The sequence below is a fragment of the Panthera uncia genome (assembly GCF_023721935.1).
Source record: "Panthera uncia isolate 11264 chromosome A1 unlocalized genomic scaffold, Puncia_PCG_1.0 HiC_scaffold_17, whole genome shotgun sequence".
NCBI classification, from domain to species: Eukaryota; Metazoa; Chordata; class Mammalia; order Carnivora; family Felidae; genus Panthera; species Panthera uncia.
Window position 1 is genome coordinate 127,706,507 of NW_026057577.1, and position 18,670 is coordinate 127,725,176.

The 18,670-nt window shown below is 40.4% G+C and overlaps 1 protein-coding gene across 6 annotated transcripts in view; it reads left to right on the top strand.

Annotated features, from left to right (window-relative positions):
- DROSHA (drosha ribonuclease III) overlaps positions 1–18,670 on the top strand; it is a 126,179-nt gene that overhangs the window by 23,102 nt on the left and 84,407 nt on the right. For all 6 annotated transcript variants that reach the window (XM_049648244.1, XM_049648241.1, XM_049648240.1 and 3 more), the window contains 5 exons: positions 1,052–1,132; positions 7,212–7,298; positions 9,773–9,859; positions 16,858–16,929; positions 18,490–18,571. In XM_049648244.1, the coding sequence (XP_049504201.1) occupies positions 1,052–1,132; positions 7,212–7,298; positions 9,773–9,859; positions 16,858–16,929; positions 18,490–18,571 (409 nt within the window). The remainder of the gene's footprint in view (positions 1–1,051; positions 1,133–7,211; positions 7,299–9,772; positions 9,860–16,857; positions 16,930–18,489; positions 18,572–18,670) is intronic.

The following is an 18,670-nucleotide window of genomic DNA, read 5'->3' on the forward strand; positions in this document are numbered from 1 at the left end:
AACTCACGAAACTGGCTTTTAAAGCCCTTGATGATTTTGACCTCAGTTCTGCTTCTGTAGTCTTCTTGCTGACGTAAATGATCTATTCTGTTTAGATGGGTCTCATGTCCCTGGAGCATAACATAGGATTTCTTCCTTCCCTTTTTTTCTCATGCTGGCGCCTTGTGTAGAATAGCCATCTTCTTCTCCTGTCCTGTTCTGCCTTTCACATTTTGTTTCTGAAGCCAGTGGTATCTCCACCTGGACTTTTTTCCTTTTTCTTTAAATTACTAAGTATATCATATGTATGTTATATGTATAGAATATACATATAACTCCTGTATAGAATAAATATATATATGTATACATGTATATAAATAAATATACATATAACTCCTGTATAGAATAAATATTCCTTGAATACCTGAGTTATTTGTCACCCTCCTTCCCCCCACAATGCTTAGCAACCATCTTTCTGCCCAAGAGGCACTCAGGAATTATTCACTCATCTTATCATGTGGGTGCAGTTCATGGCAGTAAAACGAATTCAGGTGAAAAAACAGATGTTGACTCACCTGATTAGCACTGAGCTAATGCTACTCTGCTTCTAGTGGCATTTTTTTCCCCCTCTGCTTTAGATACGTTTAGGTTTCTCTTTTGGAAACATTAAATCTGGAGGTCACCTTCAAAGCATTCTGTGTGTTCCTTCGGGGTATAAAATATGCTTTTCTTTTGTGAAAGAGTCATTTTTCCTGAAATAAGAAATAGGAGAAACACACTGAAAAGTGGTAAGAGAAGATGGGGGCAAACAGTGCAGTGACATTGATATTTTCTGCTTGGTTGCACAAATAACTTGGGAATCCAGCGGTGTCATACAGTTTCCCTTTATCAGACAATATAGACAGTTTGCAGCTTTATTGGTTTTGGAACATCCGTTTAATCTTCTAACCGTGACAGCCTCTTCAGAGCTTCCGTACTCATGACATTAAAACCCACACAGTTTCTGAGGCATCATTGTGCATGGTGTGGATTTTCCCCCCAATAAAAAAGAATTACATTCTGTTTCTGACAGATGAATGATGGGCCACTCTGCAAATGCAGCGCCAAAGCGAGACGCACAGGAATTAGGCACAGCATTTATCCTGGAGAAGAGGTAACCGATTTGGGTTATTATATTTGTAAGTGCTGAGAAGCCAGAAGTAGACAGATGCTGTTGCTGTTCTTTTCCCATAAATGAAATAATACCATCAAAATAGTCTTTTTATCTTCCCCTAATAGTCTCTGTTACTGATAATTGGAGAAGAAAAGTACTTGGGTTTTGGGGTGGGAGTAGGGAATGTTATCAAGGAAACTTAACGTTTGGAAGTTTCATTATTTGAAATAGGCAGGGTGTATTTGAGGGGTTTTTGTTGTTATTCATATCTTAAAACTGTGCATACAGTGAAATTTTTCATGTTTTCTTATAAATGGTTATGAGTTACCTTGGAAAAATGATCTTACTAAGGCACGTGTTCTCTTACCTTTGGGGTATGTAAGGGTCTGCTGTTGTCTCCGTTAGTCTTTGTTAGTCTGTTGTCCTCACTGACTGAGTGGTGTGTGGACTGTTTTACCCTGTGCCCCATCCCCTGGTTCATCAAGGACACTCCAGATATGTCGAACCGAATGAGTTGAATACTTTATTTATATCATAGAGTTACATGTAGTTGCTCCCTTTCAGTGATTTTCCATCATTTCCCCCTGCCATCTTTTATGTTACTCTTACTAATCCCAGACTGTCACTTAATGATTCAGCACATTATATTTAAAAATAGTATGTGTAAATCCTTATTTACTATTTAAAACTTGTTTGGGGCTATAATAATAATTAGAATCAAGACTATGAGACAATGATGGATATTTTTAACCACTTCCTTGTTTTTACCTCATTTGTCTTTGGGTACCAGCAAGTGTAGCTAGGAACTGAGGGACAGGATCTGCACCTTGTGAGTGTCCACACCTGTGCTTCAGACGCGGCTCTCTGAAAGCGGGTGCTGCAGTAGAGTTTGCGATGTGAGATGTTTCATGGGGTTTAGGCAAGAAGAGAGTGGAGGCAGGATTGAGCAAAGGGAGAAGTTCACCAGTGATGGACAGGTGTCTTAAAGCCAGAATTATTGGAATTGTCTTACATCAGGCTGGCATAGCCTTCACACCCCCACTGCCCTCTGTCTCTAAAGCAGGCTGCCCCAGGAAGGGCATGATCTTGGGGGAGGGGGCTCTGTAGCAGAGGCAGACCCTGAAAGAGCTGGTAGCTATAGGCCGTCTGCTGTTCTCACAGCTGGGCAGCAGGCCCTCCTTGAAGGAAGATCCAGGTGGCTGGCTGTGCTGACTGAAGACCTGTGGGAAGACAGGCCCATACTCAGTACATGTTTATTCCTGTGAGAGCAAACTCCTGGCCCTTTCAAGATGGATAGGGCCTATGTCGTCAAGTGCATACTAAGTGGCAGGTTGGTCTCCTCAAGGAATGGTGCCATTTGAGGGGCCCATCATTGGTCATTGTAGATGGCCTGTTGGATGTTGGGCGTTGGCAGTCAGCTTAGCCAACTTAGCCTTGATAAGTCAGGTCCATGCTGTTGGGCTCATGTGCTACTGGGGCCACTTCATTCATGTGCCCATACTGTCAACTCTGGGTAGCTGACAACTGAGGCTGGCTGACTCCATCTGACCGAGTCATATGTCAGTCAGGTGGTTTAGTACCTCTTCTGTGGTGTGTGCTGTCTGATGTACACTTGGCATCACTCACTCCCACTTGTTCACTCAGAGGTCTACCCAAGACCTTTCTTTTTTTGATTAAAACAATTTTTTAAGTAATCTCTATACCCAGCGTGGGGCTCAACCTCAAAACCCCAAGATCAAGAGTCACATGCTGCACCGATTTAGCCAGCCAGGCACCTCTACCCCAAGACCTTCTTATCCCTCATCTTCCAATCTTTTTCCTTCTAGGCCTCTGACCAGCTGGCATGGCCACTTGCTTCTGCCATGAGTCCATCTATATTCTAACCTCAGGCTACTTTTCCCCCACAAAGTGGATGACCAGGTACATTGCCTGAAACTCTGCTCCTGGGAAGACTTCCCCTCATCGCTGTCTTTCATATTCCTCCCTGAACGATGCTGCGGCACAGTCCGTCTTTGGCTTGCTCCCCCATCCCTGACAGACTCATCTGCAAACCAAGCTTGGGCTTTTCCCTCTGCTTTCATCCTTCTGTCCTCAGCCATCGGCTGAGGGAGGGGCGCTCGTGCAGCAGTGGTGGGCCACCTGCTTGCGTAGCTTGTTTGTGCCTGCTGCTCCTGTGTGTGCCTGATTCTGGACGTACGGCCTCTGTCTTGGGATGGAATGTTGCTGGTCCCTTCCAAACTTCTGCCTGGGTGAGACTGACAGAACCCAGCTTCTGATGGGCACTTCAGCCACACGTCTGTTTCTGTCCCTTGGCCGTGCCTTCCATATCCACCAGGGCCCAGTAGCACACTGGGGGTTGTTTTTCAAAGGCATATAATTCTTTACTACAGATGGCATGGCTTTGCCCCAGAACACCACATACCAGCATTATGATTCTCCCAGTATGGCCGCAGACTCCCCTCAGCATCCTTTCCTGCCAACAATGTAGGATTTGCTGAGTATTGTGGCCCCTGCATCAGGGCTGCTCTCACTACAGCTTGGAACTGCCAAAGCCTTTGTCGCTGGAGCCACGCTCAAAGCTGGCTGCTTTTTGTGCCACTCTGGGAATGGGCTGGAGCAATATCCCTGGGTGGGGGTATACTGCCCCCGAGCCCAGAGAGGCCCGCCTGGTGTTGTGCTTTCTTCTTCATTGTAGGAGGTGGACGATGCAATCATTTGTCTTTTACTTTGGACTGATATCTTGGTATTGAGATCATTGACTCTTAAAAATGGTGTGGCTGTGGTAGACCCTGGAGTCTTGGTGGGGTTTATCTCTCACCCTCCAGAGCATGCGTGCTTTGCCAGGGCTTTTAGATGATAAACATGATGTCATAGATGTAGTGGAACATTACAATGTTCTGCAGTATGTCCAGAAGGTCGAGAGTTCCTTGGACTGTTGTGACAGTGAGTGGGAGAGTTAATACAGCCTGGCAGCAAAACTGTAAATGTTGTCTTTTCTGTGTGAATGAACATAGAATGCGAACCATTTCTTATCTTCATTCCGATTGGGATGGAAAAGAATACATTCAGCAAATCAGTTCCTATACACTTTGTACCTGGGCTCATATTAATCAGCTCTACGCCATAGCACCTGGCGCAGCTGGTACAGTCCGAGGTACTACGTGGTTGAGCTTGTGGTGGTCTGTAGTCATCCTCCAGGATCCATTTGTTAAACAAAGCTATGATGAAGATCGTCACTCCTGAGTCTTTGGATCCTTTAGGATGGCACTAATCTACACCATCCCCCCAGAGCGATACTGTTTTTGATACCTGTGTTGGGAATGGCGGTAACTTCGGTGGCTCCTCCTTGACCTTTCCCATTATGATGGCTCTTACTCCTCTTCTAGAGCAGTGTGGAGTGGTGCCATCTGCCAGTTTTGTCAAAGACAATGAAACATTCAGGGACAAGGGGAAACACTCACTGGGCAGATCTGTGTAGTCAGTGGACCTACTGTAAGCCAGACCTTGACCAAGATTCCATTTGTTACCTTAGCTTTATATCACCCACTCTAATGTGTACTAGGGTGATCTATCTAGTCTCCTCCAAGTATCAGTGTTGATTCAGATGCTGTGTCCAACACTCCTTGACCACTCTGGATTCCCCTTTCCCCAACGTACAGTTATTTGGGTAAATGACTGTATACCCTTTGGTGGAAGGACAGGGTTGTCCTGTCCTGTCCAGGTCTAGTAGGGCCCCCTTCCTCCTGTAGGCCTGGAACTGGGTAAGGGATCATGACTTTCTGTTGGGGCAGCCTACCTTCAGCCTCTTGGTTATCCTTTCTAGATTCTTCTGGTGGTACAAACTAAGTATTATTTTTGCTAGCTACCCATTCATTTTACCTAAGGACACCATGTTCTGTTAACTACTTCCATGACTCTCTGTGAACCAGACCCCTTTGGTTGCTACTTTGATTTTGCTGGTTATAATGAGACCTGGTTTTTAACAATTAGTCCCATCATCTTGCCTCCCTTGTTTCAGAGTCTTGTCATCCACATTGCTATCAGCAAGCTCTGCTCTGTGACCACCTCTCTTACAGTCAGCCCTGGCCTGCAGAGAAGGCCACCACTGATCTTCCTAGTGAGGCTGGTGCCCCTTCACCAACACATTCCTTTTGGCCTTTGGCATGTGCTCTGGGCCTTCCCACGGAATATGAGAATCTGGTGTATTTTTCAGTCACAGATAATATATCTATTCCAATGTGCCCACTTCCTTGAGTCTTTGAACTACTTCCTTCTCTGTTACAGCAATTTTGGCATTTTAACTTCACTCATCGTGGGCCATTGCTTTTTCATGCTTTTAGGAGACATCCTAGTAGGCAGTTCCTGACATCTGGTGTCCTTGAATCCTGAATGTTCCCAAGTCAATTAACTCTTTCCTAACTACTGTTTTGTTCTGGCCCTGTTGGTCAACCACTCTCATCTGGTCCCGTGCAGACTCTTGCTGCTGGCACATGCTGACTAGTTCTTGCAGTTCCTTTGGGATATAACCTCTCCTCTCAGCACCTCCCCAGCTGGGTTATGCTGTGACCTAATTATAGGTCTGTTGGCCGGGAGGGGAGACTGATGGGTGCTGGGACAGAGGGAGGTAGTGTTGCCTTACAGGGACATTGCCTTCAGACACAGGTGAGTGCTTGCTCTTAGTAGACAGGGATGGGCCACTTCTGAAGAGGCAAAAGGTTTCAGGGAGTCTGAGGAGTTAAACCTGTATGTCCTCATCTCAGGTTTCCAGGTCTCTTCCCTTGGTCAATACCTTGGTTGGCCGTCAATTTTCTTTAGGGTCCATCCAATTCTGACCCTGCACTTGGTCCTGGTGCTCTTGGACTGATCCCTGCAGGTAACAAGAGCTTCTTTGTGTGCCTCCAACTGTCCGTCTGGCTTCCACTTGCCTTTCCTCCCCATCTCCTGTTACATTTCTGTGGACCACTGGTTCTCCAAACATCAGCTTTACCTGGGAACCTCTTAGAAATGCAGGTTTGTAGCCTTCTTCATCTGCTGAATCAGAAACCCTGGGGTGGGGAGCAAGCAATCTGAGGTTTAGCAAGCTGTCCAGGTGATCTCAAAGCACACTAAAGTTTGAGGGGCTTAGTGCAGCATCAGTGGTGCTTAGCAGTAGCTGTCTATCCCATTATACTTATAGCACGCATTTTCTCATAGTCTTAAGTACCTGGTACACTGCATCTGCTTCCGCTCGTATACCCTCCCAATTCACCATCTTTGAAAGTTTCAGTTGGCCTGCCATCTGGTGCCAGGGACTCCACCTACCACCTTGATGGGGTCCTCATTGCCAGTGGGTGCTAAGTGATTCAGATCCAAAATCCCTTCTTGTCTCTGGTTTTCTTGGTTCATACCTGGAGCTACACACACTGGATTCTGCAGAAGCAGATGTTAAGATGAAGTTTGGGTGCCCAGTGTTTCTTAGGGATCTTTGCCTGGGAGGGGAAGAGTGTGTAAGCAAGACTGGACAGAGGGATTATTTGGACTATGAGTCAGTCCTAACAGCCCCTGTCAACCTCATGGTGATCCAAGGAAGGAGAGCAAAAAAAAGCATCAGTTTATGTTTTCCTTTTCCCATCTTGACCTCCATGCATACCCTATTCTGCCACCTCTCATGTGTTCTTCATTTCAGGAACCTTCTAATTTTATTCAGCGTATTTGATCCTTTTACTGTTTTTTTCCCCCTATCAAAACCTGCTATTACTTTCGAGATTATTTCCCCCCCTTTTTTTTTTTCAGTATATTGGGAGTTTAGCCAAAGGTCAATTATTGTGTTATTTTACAAATAAGAGGAAGATAGAGAAATTTAGATCTAGAAAGTTCTTTATGTTGTCTGAACTCCTGTTATTGCACATGAGGAAATAGGTTAAATACTGGTAACCGGGCAGTCCTTTTTCATCTTGTTAATACTGTTCTTCCTACCAACCTGTGAAGGAACACATTTAAAACCTCTTTTGTCAGATGTAAATCTAGAAAATACAGTCTATTTTTGAATAAAAATAATTTGCTACTTTACTTTTAAACTCATTTTTGGTTCCCCCCTCAGGCCATCAAGCCCTGTCGCCCTATGACCAACAATGCTGGCAGGCTTTTCCACTATCGAATTACAGTCTCCCCTCCTACAAACTTTTTGGTAAGTTCCTAACAAAATCAGATTTCATTCATTTTATTTAATTAATTAATTAATTAATTAATTTTTTACATTTTTTAACATTTATTTATTTTTGAGACAGAGAGAGACAGAGCATGAATGGGGGAGGGTCAGAGAGAGAGGGGGACACAGAATCCGAAACAGGCTCCAGGCTCTGAGCTGTCAGCACAGAGCCCGACGCGGGGCTCGAACCCACGGACCGCGAGATCATGACCTGAGCCGAAGTCGGACGCTCAACCTACTGAGCCACCCAGGCACCCCGGATTTCATTCATTTTAAAATGTAAATAGGTTGTGTGCAAATAAGTTAAAATGTGAATAGATTCAGTACTGATTCATTTTTTAAATTTTCTTTAAAAAATATTTTATTTTTGATAAAATTGGCCTTTATCATAATGACTTTTATTTTGCTTCCTCTCACTGTACTACCTTCTGTACCTTTTTTTCAGTTATGTCGTCAGTACCACATAGTAGCCACATACATAATAGCCATGACTTTTGGAGCTATTCATTGGAGCTATGGGAGTTGGAAGAATGCACAGAACACTTTTGCATCTCTTAAAAATCCGTGAATAGCTAATATAAGCTAGCAATCAAGAAGGTCTATTGTATTTATGACAATAGTAGTAATATCTAATATTTATCAAGTGTGGTACCAGGAACCACTCTAAGTATTTGACACGTGTTAACCTTTTTCTCACAACAAACCAACGAAGTAGAATTATTATCCCCACTATACAGATGGAGCAGTAGTCCACGTTTTACTCTGAGGTTAAGTAACTTGCTCAAGATTATTCAGATAGTAAGGGTGGAGTGAGGATTTAAGACAGTTTGACTGCAGTGTGCATGACTGTTGGCTGTTGCCCTTTGCCGTGTTGTCTTTCACAGTGCATAATTTATTAATTCTGGTTACTTGTATCCAGAGATTTCAATTTCAAAATTAGATTGTTAGTGATTATATATTTTAACATCATCGAGAGATAATTCATATACCATAAATTCACCCATTTAAAGTGTATACTTCATGATGTAATTCTTTTCACAGAATTGTGAAACCATCACCAGAATCTAATTTCAGAACATTTTCATCATCCTGAAAAGAAACCCTGTACTTAATGTAGTCAGTTCTTTTGTATCCCTCAGCCTTCAACCACTATTAAGAGATTTTCTGCCTCTATCATTAGCCTGTTCTAGATATTTCATGTGAATGGGATCATAGAAGATGTGATTTAGCTTCTTTCACTCAGCATGTTTTTAAGATTCACCCATGTTGTAACATAAAACTCCATTCTTTTTTTTATGGCCAAATAATATTCCCTTATATGGATATACTACATTTACCTGTTTACCAGTTGATGAACATTTGGCTAGTCTCCACTTTGGGGCTCTTACGAATAATGCTTCTGTAAATTTGTAGACGTTTCTCTGTGGGTGTATGTTTTCTTTTCTCTTGGGTATAAACCTAGGACTAGAGTTGCTGGATCACGTTGTAAGTATGTTTAAGGAACTACCAAGCTGTTTTCCAAAGTGGCTATACCTTATTATCTTGTCAGAAGTTCTTTCTATTATATTTAATTTAGACCAGCTTTATTTAGAGATATCCGAATAGAAAGTTAACAGTAATATTATGTTACTAATGTACAAAACAACTAATGTACATGTGGATATTCTTTAGCGTGTTCTTTCCGTTCTTCACGTATATATAATGTTTAAAAGAATAATGTTCAATACCTGTGTTAAAAACTGTCTTTTAAGTTACCAGTCTTGATAATTAGTTCCATAGTTAGCATCTAGGATTAAAAATGGTGGGTTATAAGAATAGCATAAGGAAGAGAATCTCATACACTTAGATTAACAATTGTATGTTTTAATCACAGATTGAATTTTCAGATAATTAATGTTTTTGACATTATGTGGGAATTGATTTGTAACTGTGTGTGGTGGGTAGCTTCTCTTTGGAGGGCCTGGGAATGGCGCTGTGAGGGGTTGTGCCTGTGGCACCCTGACGTCTTTCGGAGACTTTCAGGTGGTTGCTAGTCTTGACTATCGTGATCCTGAGTTTTTTTTTCCAGTTTGAGCTTTGAGTTGACTGTGCTATTATCTTGTTCTTGTTAGGACTTTTGTTAGGTCAGAAATATAGTTCAGTAAGAGTAGATCTGGTAGTATTGTGGGACTAAATACAACAAGTTCCTAGAAAATGAAGCCATATAGCCTTTTTCTCCTTTATGATACCCATAATAAACATTTTGATAGTCTCAGTATGTAAATATTATTGAAGCTAAAGAATTCCACCAACCAAGAGAATTCCACCTAAAATTAAACTTTTGTATAAAGTTGTCCCTGGAGTTTAGAAAAATGTCAGTGGAGTCCATTGTTGATAGCTTTGTATTCTTATGGATTTCTGCACATGCAAATTATATTATTTAATTCATGTTTTGTGTTTCTGTTTGCTTTCAGACTGACAGACCAACTGTTATAGAATATGATGATCATGAGTATATCTTTGAAGGATTTTCTATGTTCGCACATGCCCCCCTGACCAATGTAAGTACGTGTTAATTGACTGGCTTTCTCCTTTCCTGTACCCTCTTCTTTCTTTTCATTCTTTCCCTCTAAAAGTCAAAATAAATTTTTTTCTTCTGGCTTCTAAGTAATATTTACTTTGTGTTCCTCTGCATGAGCTGCAGGAAGTCTGCAGCAGTTTGTGTCAGGTGGGGGTGTGACATCTGTGCTAATGAGTCACAGGTTTGGTCCACATTAAATGGTGTAAGTAAACATGTGTCAGAATAACATTTTGAGAGTGTGAAAGATTGGAAAAGAAGGATAAACTGTGGATTAATGTGTTGAAGCTATTTTGAGTTGGGTGTCCTTCAGAAGAAGGTTGGAAAGTTTTAAGGAGCGGCTATTTAGTCTTGGAGCTATAGAAAAAGAAATAGCGCTGTGTATAGGACATCTGGACCCTGAATTAATTTCATACAAGTTTCTGCTTTCAAATCCCAGGACTATGTCTTCTTTAAGAGATTTGGTCTGACATACAGATCTGTGATATTTTTATATAGGTATTAAAGCTGCTTTGTTGGTAATTGGTTCAAATGGGAAGTTCTGTATCTATGAGTCAAAATCTTTCTCATTCAAAGCTAACAGTCTTGGTAATTGTCTTCTTCCGTATTCTAGTTGGACATAGAGTACAATTTGCTGGCAGCTCGAAAAGGCAGTACAGCAGTATACTTTACCCAGTCTAGATGCTGTTGTAGAACTTACTAAATTATAGCCATGATGTGCCTACATTAAAATACAATGTTCTTTAAATCTTTTCTGAATTGGTTATAAGAAATTACATTTGCAGTTTAAAAAGTTATTTAAGTGCTGTTTACTCAAAATGTGAAATTCTGTTCCACTGGAGAGTAAAGAATAAAATTTGCCTAACTTTGTTCCTTTCTGTCATTCTTTTTTCTTTATAAGTAGACATGATTCTATAATAGTGATACTAATTTATTTATTTAATGTTTGTTTATTTTTTGAGAGAGGGAGAGAGAGTGCGAGCATGAGTGGGGGAGGGGCAGAGAGAGACACACACGCACGCACGCACGCACGCACAGAATCTGAAGCAGGCTCCAGGCTTTGAGCTGTCAGCACAGGGCCTGACGCAGGGCTTGAGCACATGAACCGCGAGATCATGACCTGAGCCAAAGTCAGATGCTTAACTGAATGAGCCACCCAGGTACCCCAGTAGTGATACTAATTTAAAGCAGATTTCTTTTCTTTTCTTTTCTTTTCTTTTCTTTTCTTTTCTTTTCTTTTTGATTTTTTTTAATATTTATTTATATTAGAGAGAGAGAGCAGGGGAGGGACAGAGAGAGAGACGGAGACAGAATCTGAAGCAGGCTGCAGGCTCTCAACTGTTAGTACAGAGCCCGACAGCTTGTGAGCTGTGGGGCTGGAACTCCCAAGCTGTGACATCATGACCTGAGCCGAAGTCGGATGCTCAACTGACTGAGCTACCCAGGTGCCCCAAAGCAGATTGTTTTCTTAATGGAATTTTTCTTACTCTACTATATATTTTATCCTAGAGAATTTTCAAGCTCCAGGCTCTCAGCTGTCAGTACAGAGCCTGACAGTACGAGCCCATGGGGCTTGAACTCCCGAGCTATGAGATCATGACCGGAGCTGAAGTCGGACACTCAGCCGGCTGAGTCACCCAGGTGCCCCAAATCAGATTGTTTTTTTAATGGAATTTTTCTTCACCATATATTTTATCCTAGAGAATTTTCTTTAGAAGATAGTTACATTCTAAATATAAAAATAAAATCATTTGATAATATATATAACATCTACCTTCAGTGTGGACCATAATATAAAACGAATGTAATGTTGGACCATTCTTTTTCTGAGATATAATTGACATATACCATTATATTAATTCCAGGTGCATAGTGTAATGATTCAACATCTGTACATATTGTGAGATGATCACCACAGGAAGTTTAGTAACATCCATCACAACACAGTTACAAAATTTTACATTGAACCATTCTTTAATAGTCTTTATGAAAAGCCACTAAAAGGATTTTGAATTTTGATGGGTTCTTTACTTTTTTTTTTTTTTAATGTCTCAGGCACTCCAACCTTTTGTTACACCAAACCTCATAGTCTCAGAGTAGGAAAGGCCATTGGAAGTCCTATAGCCCAGCTCCCCCAAAATAATACATTTCTTTTTTCCCCTCAGTGGGCTTGTAAATATAAATATTTTAGTTACTATGAAAATATTTAAAGTTATCTATCTTATCTCTTATTTCCTTAGAAGTAGTATAGATCTTGGGATCCCTGGGTGGCTCAGTCAGCTAAACATCCGACTCTTTATTTTGGCTCGGGTCATGATCCCAGGGTCATGGGGAACAAGCCCCGTGTCGGGCTCCGCACTGAACATGGAGCCTGCTTAAGATTATTTCTCTCCGGGGTGCCTGGGTGGCTCATTCAGTTAAGCATCTGACTCTTGATTTCAGCTCAAGTCATGACCTCATGGTTTTGTGAGTTTGAGCCCGGCATAGGGCTCTGCACTGACCACTTGGAGCCTGCTTGGGATTCTCCCTCTCTGCCTCTCCCCCTTGTTTGCTCTCTCTCTCTGTCTCTCTTGAAATAAATAAACTTAAAAAAACAAGTAATCTCATCTTAACTTTCAGGCTCACCTTAATCAAAGGAGGAAAGCATTGTGGCTCCAGAGAAACCAGGGGTTTAAACATTAGTGAATTCCACTTACTAGCTGTATGGTTTGACATTTCAATCTTTATAATCCTTGATTTTCTTATCTGTAAGATAGAAGTATTAGTTGTAGCAATCTTACCAGCTTCTGGGAAAAATAAATGAGAGGACACATGAAAAGTGTTTGTCATGGTTTTTGGCACATAATACATGTTGGCATTTCTTATTTCGGGTAGTATGTCAGACCTTGGTTTGTGTCTTTCTTCTAATTCTTTCTTTTTTTTTTTTTTTTAAGCCAGTTCTTAATATTTATGTGACCTTGGATGAGTGATTCTTTGCACTTTTTAAAAAGCCTGTCAGCACAGGGTTTGGCACTGAGAGGCTGCTAATGCTTCATTAATTGCAGTTGTTACTGTTGTTATGCAATAAAAGATAGGTCTGAAAAAATTCCTGGCTTCAGCATATATTTTATATAAATACTCAAGTTCTCCAAATTTGAGAACTTAACTCTGTAACGAGAAGATAAGCCTCATCATTTATGTTAGAGATGTTGATAAAATAAATCGAGTTTTAAGCTGAATGTTGTACAGTTCATAGGGATTAGATCCATCAAAGGCCTCTTGAATTTGAAATAGCCTCCCAGAAAAAGAATTATTAAATCGCTTTACTGATCTGATTCATTTTCTTGCTAGAGAGAACATATCAGCAAGAAGGGCATGCAAATGATGGTAACATTAGAATCTCAGCAAATCTAGTTCTGACAAGTTTTCTTAAGATCTTCTTGAATTGAAGTGGATTGAAAGCCTTGTTGGCTAAGTATAGAGCATTTGGGAGAATTTTATCCTTTTATGTAGTACATTTTCTATTACTTGCAATACCTGATATTATTAAAGATTTTGACAACATAACTAAAGTTATAAAGATATATGTATTAGATACATCATGTCCTGTCCTCAAAAACACAAGAAAACCCCTGCTTTTAGTTGGCTTGCCATTTCTAGTAGTCTTACTGCCCTGGATTTAGCTGTCCAGCACCTGGAAGTAGTAGAGTTAGAATGTAGACATTTAGGGAGTGTTTTCTGTTTCTTTTTGGTAGTATGAAATAAGAGTTGGTGTCAGTCAGTATTCAAACATGTTTTAAGAAATGGTAGGCATTTATATTATTTGATTGGCCATTGGCTTTGAAATAAATTGAGCTTGCCATATGTAGAAAAATGACAAATTCTCTGAGTCTTAGAGAGAGATGAAGGTTTGAGTAGAAAAGGAGACTTTGCCTTTCCAGAGTTGTATATCTCACAAGAACTCTAGTGGTGTGGGTGAGAGCCCAAAAGAAAATAAAGTATAGGGACACCTGGGTGGCTCAGTTGATTAAGTGTTGTTTGACTTTTGATTTCGGCTCAGGTCATAATCTCCTGGTTCATGAGATTGAGTCCTGTGTCTGGCTCTGCTTTGAGCATGGAGCCTGTTTGGGATTCTCTCTCTCTGCTGCCACCAACCCCCCCCCCCCCCCCCCCCCCCCCCCCCTCCCCCCCCGCTCACATTTGCTCTCACTCTCTCTCTCTGTCTCTCTCTTTTTAAAAAAAAAAAAAAAAAGAAAAGAAATGAAAGAAAGAAAATAAAGTATGTAGAAGAGAAGAGCTCAAAGAAGGAATCCCAGGAAGTGATTTTAGTTGAAATGATATGGGAAAGGACCAGTGGAGTTGCTTTTGCGCATGGTAGGAGGAATCAAGTTGACACTTTTGCTCTTTCTCTGACTGCCTCTTGGGCTATTCCCAAGGGCTCTGGTCCTTTTCTCTTCTGGATGCTCTCTCCTGAGTAATGTAGTCTCGCCCACGGTTTTTCCTCCCATGCATCTTCTGATCAAATTGATACTTTTGGCTTTGACGTGTGCTCCACACTCACATTTCAGATTGCCTTTTGGACATATCCACCTTGATATCCCCTCAAGTACCTCACCTTCAACCTATGCAAAACTGAACTTGTCCTCTTCCTCACATACTGAATTTGAGGTATTCAGAGGACACCCTAAGAATTTCTTTGTATTAATGCCATTGTGATTTATCTGTTCATTAGGCCAGAAATCTAGAGATTATTCTCTCTTTCCTTTTTCACTTCCACATCAGAACAGTCATTGTATATTTCACTAACATCTCCCTTGTTTAAAATTTGCTCTTTTATTTCCAGTCTTCTCTTCATTTGGCTCCTGGACTGTTTTTTTCATCAGACTCCAGTCTGGGCTTCCAGTGTCTGGCGTTGCTCTACTATAAACCATTGCCACACTGTTTACATAGCAGCCCATCCAAAATGTAAACTCTCTCACTTAAAGTACTTGGGTAACCTCTCGTTGCCATAAGGATAAGCGTTGAATCGGTAACATGGTTTATACAGTCTGTAGCACACAGTTTATACTTTTCCTGTCTAGAATCTCCTTGCTTCTCTCTCTCCATGTATTTCACGCCTGAACTGCTTAAAGACTTAGTCTTCCCCTAAAGACTTAGTCTTTCCCCCTAAAGAGAAAAGCTCCCTTTTCTCTTTCTTGCTAAAAACTAAACACCTGTTCTTTCCCAACTTAATTTTTCTGGATGACCTAGAAAATTTCTCCCCGTCTTTGCAGACTCAACTCAGATGTTACCTCCTCTTTGGTTCTTTTGTACTTTATACTTTTTTGTTTGCTTATTTGTTTTCAGGTGCACTTACACGTTACATTGTATACATTCTATTTGTACTTGTTTACATGCTTGTTTGCCTCTTTAGATTCTTGCCTTTTAAAAAAGGCTGTGGCTTATTTTAGAGTAACTCCGAACCTAGCATAGTTGTTAGCAAAGAATAGATATTTAAAAATATGAATAGGGGCACCTGGGTGGCTCATTTGGTTAAGCGTCTGACTTCGCTCCAGTCATGATCTCACAGTTCGTAAGTTTGAGCCCCGCGTTGAGCTCTGTGTTGACAGCTCAGAGCCTGGAGCCTGTTTCCGATCTGTGTCTCCGTATTTCTTCTGCCCCTTCTCCAACTCGCACTCGCGTTCTCTCTCTCTCTCTCTCTCTCTCTCTCTCAAAAATAAATAAATATTTAAAAAATATGAGTAATACACACATTTGTAACTCAAATATTTTTATATGCTATAGGAATAAAGAGCTTGAAAATAATAGTGGCCTTAGTATAAGTTGGATTTCTTATTAGAGTTAACTATAAATTTCACTCAAATTAGCCACTATCCTTAAAAAAAAATGAAAAAGCACCAAAGAACTAAACTTCTTTTCTGAGAAACACATTTCCAGCAGATGGCATTATAAGACTATTTTTGTTTTTCTTATCATTCTTTTTGGTGGTAGAATTAAAGTTTGTTTCTGGTTGCTATGGTTTCTAAAAAGATTGCATCTATATAAAATCATCTGTGGACAGATTGAATGGCCAGAAAAGCCTACTTAACACATCTCTAGGCTTCTGAGTCTATTATTTTCCCCAGCTAGTCAGCTAACACACTACAGTGACCTCACACTTTCCCTCTCATTCCTTCCTTCCTTGAAAAATATACTTATGGAAAACCTATTATATGTAGGCCCTTGGCTAGTGTCTGATGACCAAACAAAATAGATGTGGTTTTATTTCACCTGAGCCTTCCTTCATTTTCACACAGACCCTGAGTATTAGAACACCTAATGAAAGGTGTATTCTCTGGTGCCTTAGAGCTGTGGTCTAGAGCAAAATTTTCTTATTTACCAGCTCCCATTTGCCTTAGACAAGGTAGCTGATGACCCTGCCTTAGTTTCCTCCACTGTACAGTGGGGATAATAGCTGTGCCTGTCTTATAGGTGTATGTGAAGTAGTGCAACAGTGCCTGGCTCAATAACTGTTAGCTATTATTATTTTTATTACTGTGTATGCTTTTGCTCCAGAGCCACATGGGCAAAGTGAGTTATATGCACTTTGGTGGCAGGAATCTATAACCAGTGGGTTGTCATCTAGCTGTCCCTGATGTACCCGAAGAGCTAAAGCTTCTGAAGGATTTTAAAAACCTGAGTAAAAGAAATATTTAATTGTGGTTTTATTAATACTTTAGAGGCAATATATTTGGTTTAAATGGGTTCTTATCATATTTATGCTGCTGCTAATATAACATAGTTAATTAAGCACCAACATTCTGCAGGCTTCCTATAGAGGCCAGGCTATCTGGGTTCTTGCCATTAAAATCCAGCAGTTGTGGTCAAAGCTCTGTGTATGGTACTGTTAGCAGCTTAGGTTAAGGTGAAACTTTCTCATTTGGTTCATGGCCTTCTGGGTCAGATAGCAAGTGCATGTGTACTGTGAAGGAAGAACTGAACCTATCATTTTTCTTATTGCAGATTCCACTGTGTAAAGTAATTAGATTCAACATAGACTACACAATTCATTTCATTGAGGAGATGATGCCTGAGGTAAGAGAAAAGGTTATTTAATAGCTTCATATAGTTTGCTCTTTTGTTTATTTCACACTCATTTGTTTAAAGCATTGAACTTGGTCAGCTCTGGCTATTTGCCATAGGAATGCCCTTAAAGTGTGGTGTTCACTGTTGAAAGGGCAGTGAGATGTAGCTCTAGGAGCAAGGTTAAAATTTGGGTCCTTTTTCAACTTCTACTGACCTATTTTGGAACTTCTTTCTCCTCATGTTGCATTTACTGATGGTAACTTTACATCTGTTTCCAGTTTGTTTTGGAAAAGGGGACAGATTTTGGTTATTGGTCGTTATCGGAGAGGAAATTAGAACAGTGAAACTGAATCTGATAGCTGTTGGAATAATCTTATTCATTATCTCCAGTGACAAGATCAGTGCTTGATTCATTTTTCTTCCCATATATTTACATATTTTTCCTAATTGTTTTTCATTGCGGATGCTCAGCAGCTGATTTATCTAAATATATGCAAGAGGTTTAAAATTCCGAAGCAAGATTAATGCGAATCTCAGAATGATTCATTGCCTGATCTTGAATTTAGTGGTGTCAACAAATCACACTAAGAAATAGCAACTAGACAGCAAACAAGCTTGTGCACTTAACATTTGTTGAGTCGGGGTCGATTTCCTGAGCCCCCAGCTCTTCTTGCGAACCTTGTTTAACAGTGCGGCTTTGTCACGGGCAGTGGAGCACTGAGGAGGATTGACGAGCACGACACACATGCTTAGCTTGTACCTGCTTCATTCTGAGCGAGTCCTGGGAATTCTACCTGTCTTTCAAAAAAAGTAAAGAGAAGGGGCCACCCCTTCATTCTCCAGCTTAAAAGGGCGTTTTTGCTTCCTTTTGATTTTTAAGGTCATAAGCCTTCATTTGCTGTTGTAAAGGTTGATGACTTCTGGCGTGATCTCACACAGGGTGATTTGTGAACCCTGAGCAAGACAAGTGGGAAGAATTAGGAGACAAGTCTCACTTGTAAATATATCGTCTGTTAAGCTTGTTGATGGGAGAAATTTTGGTACTAGGTTTTGTAGTTTTTCTTAGCCCTTTATTTGCCTTCATTAAGAATTTGAACTTTTTTGGGCACAAAAGACCTCTTTTTATGGTAACTCTGTAATAGTGATTCTGGGTGTTTGAAGGGTAAGGGTGAGCAGGGGTAGGGTTGGGGGACAAACCTATTAGAGCCTGTCAGTATGTGTGTGTGTGTAGTTTGAATTAACAAAAAGTCCCTAGGAGATTCTAATTCTGAGATTTATAAGTGGATTAGGAAAATACAAGGTTTTAATTTTTAAATTTCACATCATTTTATTTGTATGTTTGGAAGGGCTGAGTTCATATTTTTGTAGGAATTCTAATGGCATTATTGCCTACTTTATATAGCCAGCCAATTAGCTCTTGTAGGACAGTGGCCATATTTTTTAGGAAATTACATGATTTTAGTATAGTTTTAATACACATTTTTTAAGACACTTGACTGGGACAAGTTGAATCTTTCGTTGATATATATTTGCTGTAGTATAGTAATTTGATTTTGGTTTATTTTTCAGAATTTTTGTGTGAAAGGACTTGAGCTCTTTTCGTTATTCCTGTTCAGAGATATTTTGGAATTGTATGACTGGAATCTTAAAGGTAAATAATAGGATATAAAGAAAAGTATAGTGCTTATAAAAGAATATTGTAATATGTGTAAAAACTTATGAAAGTGGGGAAACAGTTGAAATTTCCCTT